This window comes from Mandrillus leucophaeus, unplaced genomic scaffold, assembly GCF_000951045.1.
Source record: "Mandrillus leucophaeus isolate KB7577 unplaced genomic scaffold, Mleu.le_1.0 Scaffold112, whole genome shotgun sequence".
NCBI lineage: Eukaryota > Metazoa > Chordata > Mammalia > Primates > Cercopithecidae > Mandrillus > Mandrillus leucophaeus.
Genome location: NW_012099432.1, coordinates 415,721 through 422,019, shown reverse-complemented (window position 1 = coordinate 422,019; position 6,299 = coordinate 415,721). Strand labels below are relative to the sequence as shown.

At 62.2% G+C, this 6,299-nt stretch overlaps 3 protein-coding genes across 3 annotated transcripts in view; 1 reads left to right on the top strand and 2 right to left on the bottom strand.

Moving 5' to 3' along the window:
- EIF3G (eukaryotic translation initiation factor 3, subunit G) overlaps nt 1-461 on the top strand; it is a 4,959-nt gene extending 4,498 nt beyond the window's left edge. The window contains exon 11 of the mRNA XM_011994327.1: nt 346-461. Within this exon, the coding sequence (XP_011849717.1) occupies nt 346-361 (16 nt within the window). The 3' untranslated portion in view covers nt 362-461. The remainder of the gene's footprint in view (nt 1-345) is intronic.
- P2RY11 (purinergic receptor P2Y, G-protein coupled, 11) lies at nt 72-3,926 on the bottom strand. The gene is made up of 2 exons (XM_011994337.1): nt 3,702-3,926; nt 72-1,843 (listed from the first exon to the last, which is right to left on the bottom strand). Exons 1-2 carry the CDS (start codon nt 3,718-3,720, stop codon nt 738-740), a joined length of 1,125 nt encoding a protein of 374 aa, XP_011849727.1. The 5' UTR covers nt 3,721-3,926; the 3' UTR covers nt 72-737.
- A 216-nt stretch (nt 3,927-4,142) lies between these two features.
- Nucleotides 4,143-6,299, bottom strand: part of LOC105549704 (suppressor of SWI4 1 homolog) — a 5,147-nt gene continuing 2,990 nt past the window's right edge. The window contains exons 6-12 of the mRNA XM_011994349.1: nt 5,722-5,798; nt 5,413-5,520; nt 5,188-5,311; nt 5,033-5,111; nt 4,821-4,950; nt 4,572-4,741; nt 4,143-4,493 (exon numbers count right to left, since the gene is read on the bottom strand). Of these exons, the coding sequence (XP_011849739.1) occupies nt 4,279-4,493; nt 4,572-4,741; nt 4,821-4,950; nt 5,033-5,111; nt 5,188-5,311; nt 5,413-5,520; nt 5,722-5,798 (903 nt within the window). The 3' untranslated portion in view covers nt 4,143-4,278. The remainder of the gene's footprint in view (nt 4,494-4,571; nt 4,742-4,820; nt 4,951-5,032; nt 5,112-5,187; nt 5,312-5,412; nt 5,521-5,721; nt 5,799-6,299) is intronic.

Below are 6,299 nucleotides of genomic sequence, written 5' to 3'. Positions count from 1 at the left end.
CCCAGCCCCTGCTCCCCACCTCGTCCCAGCACCTCCACGGAACCTTGGGCCAACCAGTGGCTGTGTGCCAATTTAAGAGTCCCCCAGCTGGTTTTGAGGGGACAGCCCTTTATTGTTTTTTCCCAAAACCTGGCAGAGGGGCAGAGGGGTGGCAGTTCTTGTGCCTGGCGTCCCTGCCAGTCTGTGGGCCAGGCCTTGAGGCTGACCATCTGGCTCGGTGCCCGCTTTGTCCTCCCATTACCCCGTCCTTCTCTGCCCCTAGCCCGCCACAAGGCACCATTTGGGTGTCTGGGGTCTTGGGGCGCCCCTGGAGGTCTCATACCCTGCCACCCTCCCCTACCCCAGGCCGTCCACCAACTAAGCCAGCTGCCACCGCGTGCTCGGCCCAGGACCCTCGGCGACAGAAGGCCGCCTGTGAGAGAGCGGACTCCAAGGGCAATAAAAAAGCTGCACTCTCTCTACCTGGGCCTGTTTGTTCTCGTGTCTCCGGTCCTGTGGCGGGGGCCGGCGCCTCCCTTCCCCTGGGCATGGTTTGGTCCCTGATGCTGCAGGCAGCCCTGTGGCCAGCGCTGTTGGGTGGGAAAGGCAACTGCTCCTGCCTGGGCTGCAGCTGGGCCTGACCTGGCTGCAACCACAGGTGTTGCTTTTTGGGGGAAGGGGCATGTTGGGGCTGGGGTCCTGTCCTCAGGGTTCTCCAGCAACACCTGGGGTGAGGCGGCGGCTTCAGCTAGGCTACGTTACGGGCTCAGCTCATGGGACTGGGGCTCCGACGGTTTAGAGGCAGCTGTGGCATTGAGGGGCAGGGCTTGGCCAGTGTTCTTGGCGTCCTCTGGGTTCCAGCTGTCCTTGTAGCCAGGGCAGTGTCGGCAGCAGCAACCCAGGCTGGGCACCGCGGCCATGTAGAGCAGCGGGTGGACACAGAAGGCCAGGGGCATGAGGCCCCGCATCACCTGGTAGCCCACGTAGGGTCCCAGCTCCAGGGCTGCTGTGGCCTGGGCCACGTCTGCAAAGCTCGGGCAGCGGGTGCTCCAGCGCCGCCGAGCATCCACGTTGAGCACATGCATGACGTGGTAGGGCACGTAGGAGCTGGCGTAGAGGGCCACGCCACTGGCCACCAGCGCCGCCACGCGCAGCTTCTCAGCGACAGTCATGCTCGGGCTGCGTAGCACAGCCCGCCCGAGGGCGCCATAGGCTGCCAGCGTGAGCAGCAGCGGCAGGCCGCAGCCCAGCCCCGCCAGCACCAGGCTGTATGCTCTGTAGGCCTCCAGCCTGTGACCTGCTGTCCCCAGACACTTGATGCAGGCCTCGGGCCTGGCCACGCTGCAGTTGCCCACCCCCTGCTGTGGCCTCTTCAGGTGGGAGAAGCTGAGTGTGGGCATGGCCAGCAGGGCGGCCAGGACCCAGCCGGCGGCGCTCACGGCCCAGGCGTGCTTGGGCCGCAGGTGGCTGCGGGTGAAGAAGGGGTGCACGATGCCCAGGTAGCGGTTGAGGCTGATGCAGGTGATGAAGATGACGCTGCCCAGCAGGTTGCAGGTGAAGAGGAAGCGCTCCAGGTGGCATGCGGCCTCCCCATAGCGCCAGTGCTTGGGGGGATAGAGGTAGGCGGCCAGCGGGGGCAGCGTCAGGGCGCAGAGCAGGTCACTGACTGCCAGCTGGACTGAGAAGACCACGGCGGGGTACCATGGGCGCTGCTCCCGGGTGCTGAAGCGGTACAAGGCCAGACCATTGCTGGCCAAGGCCACCAGGAACTGAACCAGCAGTATGGGCCACAGGAAGTCTTCCTGGAACCCACTGAGGATGTGGTCGGCAGCTGCCGAGAAGTTGGCAGGGCAGGACTTGGCATCTGTGGGCAGAAGGTGTCACCAGCTGAGCCCTATTCTCCCACATGGCAGCTCCTGCTGCCCCCAGAGCCCACGTCTGCCATGGCATGGATTCCTTGACACAAGTTCTTTCCCCTCCCTGGAAGACTGGGCTCCACTCCTTTATATGGACAGGACTGGGCTCAGAGCCGGGGTTCTGCATTGGGCCCCGAGGGACCAGCTGAGGGGGGCCAGGCAGTCTTGGAGCTCAGGGTCCACCAGTAACACGGGCAGTGGCCACCCTGCTCCCGCACCACACCTGCCTGTGGGAGTCCCTGGCCTCACTAGAGGCCTCCTCCTCAAAGTCCAGCCCCGGCAAGGCCTGCTGGCTCCGCTTCAGACCTGTGCCGTCTGAGGCCCCACCGGGGTGGGGTGCAGCCCCGGCATCCTGCCCCGACCTCAGCACTAGCTGCCGCCCACAGCCTCTTCTCCCTGTGGCCACCAGAGGGCACCTGCGAGCGCCAGAGTCCTGTCCCCATCCTTTTGCTTCCAGGTGCTCACACTTGGCCACAGAGTTGCCGCCAAAAAGCCAGACTCACCCCACAAGGTCCCTCAAGAGCACTCCCACCCGCCATACCCCCCAGTGCCACCCTCTGTGCTCCACGACTCACTCCCTCGCGCCAGCCCACCCTGGCTTCCTGGCTGCTTTTGCAGGCTTGTGCCTTGGGACCTTCATACCCAGACATTCTTTTTTTTCTTTTTTTTTTTTTGAGACAAGTGTCTCGCTCTCATCACCCAGGCTGGAGTGCAATGATGCGATCTCAGCTCACTGCAACCTCTGCCTCCCTGGTTCAAGTGATTCTCCTGCCTCAGCCTCCTGAGTAGCTGGGACTACCGGCAACCACCACCACGCTTGGTTTAATTTTAAATTTTGTATTTTTAGTAGAGATCGGGTTTCCCCATGTTGGCCAGGAGGTCTCGAACTCCTGACCTCAGATCTGCCCGCCTCAGCCTCCGAAAGTGCTGGGATTACAGGCATGAGCCACCGCACCTGGCCTCACCCAGACTTTCTTGAGGCTCCTTTCCCCACGTCTGTGGTCTTGCCTGTGAGAGGGCCCAAGGCCACTCTAACCACTATGTGCCCTCCACTCTCCCTTCCCTGCGGTATTTTCCCCCATACCCTGTGCCTCACCTGATGACAGTGAGAAAAATCTCCCCCTTTCGGGAGAATGGGGGGGCCTGCTTACACACTACTGGCGCCAGTGCTCACCGCAGTGCCCAGGGCCCAGCAGCACAGGGGCACTCACTCCTTGTACACCCCACTCCTGCCACCGCAGGCCGGGGCAGGCTCCTCCGGAGGACTCCCAACGCCAGCCTGCTCAGGGAGGAAGTGTTGTCTAGACTGGCTTTTTTTGGAGACAGGATTTCACTGTCACCGCGGCTGAGGTGCAATCACAGCTCAGTGCAGTCTCAGACCTCCTGGGGTCGTGATCCTCCTGCCTCAGCCTCACCAGTAGCTGGAATCTCAGGCTCACACCACCAGGTTTGAGAGTGTTTTGCTCGTTGCCCAAACTGGAGGGCAACCTCCGCCTCCCGCGTTTAAGTGATTCTCCTGTCTCAGCCTCCCGAGTAGCTGGGATTACAAGCACGTACCACCAGGTCCGGCTAATTTTATATTTTTAGTAGCAATGGGGTTTCTGGCTGGTCAGGGTGTTCTCAAACTCCTGACCTCATGTTCTGCCCGCCTCAACCTCCCAAAGTGCTGGGATTACAGGCGTGAGCCACTGTGCCCAGCCCCAGACCTAGGTTTTACCAATACCCATGCCCCACCGCCCCCACCTCCTGACAATCTGCAGGGCTAACCACAGACCCCCAGAGAAAGGGAACATGCCTTCTCCTTACCTGAGACGTTGGCTGCCATGCTCCCATGCCGAGCCTCAGCCTGTGTCTGCCACCCAGTTCCGCAGCTCCTCCCCCAGTCACTGGTGGCTTAGCGGGCCCTGCCCCTGCCCCAGCCCCACCCCCAGTTCCTGGCCCAGCCAGCAGAGCAGGCCAGGGTGCCTTTCCACCCACGTTTCCTTCCTCATTGTGCACAGCCCTCTTGAGGTTCAAGCTCATCTGCTGAAAGCGTGACCTGTCTGCTTGCAGGGCTCTTGGTGGGACTGTGGGGAGGGGCCTCATGACCACCACTGCCACCAATGAAACCAACCCCATGCAGGGAGCGGAGAGACCCAGCTTCCAGGAAGAAACCAGGTGGGAGGGACTCCCGGGGTCACCTGCCCAGGCGACTCTGGGTTGCTTTGCAGAGCTCCAGGATCCCCCATCCCAAACGCCGACGTGGACCCCTGGCCAGTTCAGTTGTTTATTGGAGTGGAAGGGTGGGGGACACGACTCCTTTATGAAAGGAAACCGAGGGCCATGTCTCTCGGGCCCCAATCTGGGGCGTTCAGTTCATCCACTGCTCCGGTGCGGCTTGGGCTCAGGCCACTCTCTTCCGTGAGCGGCCCCGGCCCTGGCCTCGCCCACCATCCCGGGAAGCCCCTCTGGGCCCCCGCCTGGTCTGGGACCCCTGGGGCTTGTCCTTGGGCTTGGGAAACTTCCGGTCACAAAGACGACCCCTGCCTCGATCCGTTCCCCGCCGCTTCCGGCCTGGAGACTTGGCAGGCCGTTTCCGCTTGGCCTCAGGAAACAGGTCTGTGGGGAGAGACAGTGTCAGGGTTCCCAGGGACAAGGACAGGCTCTGGGTGCCCCGCTGCAGACCCCACTCCATACCTTCACTAGGCGCCTCGCCGACCGCCTGGCAGAAATACTCGATGTCATCATCTTCCTGGTCATCGTCCTCCTCACCCAACGCCAGGCTCGCCGTCCTCGAAGGGATCCCAGAGGCCTCTTCATCACCACCCCCGACCCGTGCCTTCTTCATGCCCTCCAGGCTCTTCTTCCTGGAGGAGGGGGTGGGGGTCAACGTGGCTGCCCACCCCAGGGATCCCCCGGCCCCGCCGTGCCCAGCCCTGCCCGAACCTGTGGGCCTCCCGCTGCTCCTGCTTGCGCTGCACGTTCTGGGCCTGCTGGGCCTGCCTCTGTGCCTTCAGCCGCAGCTGCTTCTCCTTGGCTTCCAGGATGGCCTGCAGCTCCTCCTCTGTCTTGCGCACTGAGCCAGGAGACGCAGGTCACCAAGGTCCGGATGCAGCCCGGCACCCATGACCCCGCACCCCCACGGGCCCCGGACTCACCAAAACCGTGGAACATCACTTTGCCCTCCCCAACGCCCTCCTGGACCTTGATGAGCTGCAATGTCATCCGCGGGCCGATCTAGGGGGATGAGGGAGAAGTGTCAGCCCATTGTTGGGACTGGGGGAACCCAGGGGTCCCCTGCCCCGGGCCTCACCTCAGTGAGCCGCACTGCACTCTGCTGGGCTCGCATGTTGCCACGGCCAGCAACAGCCTGAGGCAGCTCTGTGATGCTGTGGTCGCCATCAGGCTCTGCCTCGCTCTCCGACAGCCCCGCGCCCCTGTGTGTGGGACATACAGGGCTCAGTGGGGGAGCTCAGGCTCCCGGGCCTGTTCTGGGGTCCCCGGGCGGCAGTGGCCTTCCGCCCTGTGCCCTCCTCACGTGGCCAGCAGCTCGCTGATGTCCTGCAGGCGGCTCATGTTGGGAAACTTTTCCTGGAGAAGCTTCTTCATCCCGCGACTCGCGCCCACAGGAACGACTTTGATGCTACTGCAGGAACGTGAGTGGACGGCAAGGGGGTGGTCAGGGGACACGGGGCTGGCAGTCCCCATCCCACCCTTCCCACAGTGCGTCAGGGCGTTTACTTTGAGACACAGCAATCACAGAGTCTCAGGAGGAGTGCTGTCATCAGCCGCACGCGGGGGCCCCCACCCGGCACCCCCTCGTCCCCCATTCCGCTGGGACACTCACTAGTGGCGGAAGTCCAGCTCCTGGGAGTCAGGGTTGTAGTCAATGAGCAGGCAGCGCTTGATGGTGTTCAGGTTCACCTGGAAGGTGAGGAACAGCGCATGCTCCAGTAGGCTCACGGCGAAGTATGGGGAAGTGGGGGCTTTGGGGGATGCATGCACTGTACATGGACTGTGGCACTGGCTAGAAATGCTGCCTCCAGCTCGCACCTGCAGTTTCAGCTACTCCAGAGGCTGAAGTGGGAGGACTGCCTGAGCCCAGGAGTTCAAAACCAGCCTGGGCAACATAGCGAGTCTCCATGTCTACAAAAAGTAGATGGAAAAATGTGCTGGACGTGGTGGCTCATGCCTGTAGTCTCAGCTACTTGGGGGGCGGAGGCTGCAGGATTGCCTGCGCCCAGGAGTTCAAGATCAACGTAGGGAGATGTGTCTCTTAAAAAAAAAAAAGGAAGAACGTGCAAGTTTGAACATAAAGTATAATAATTAAAAAAAAAAAAAAAAATCAACCGGGCATGGTGGCTCAAGCCTGTAATCCCAGCACTTTGGGAGGCCAAGACGGGCGGATCACGAGGTCAGGAGATC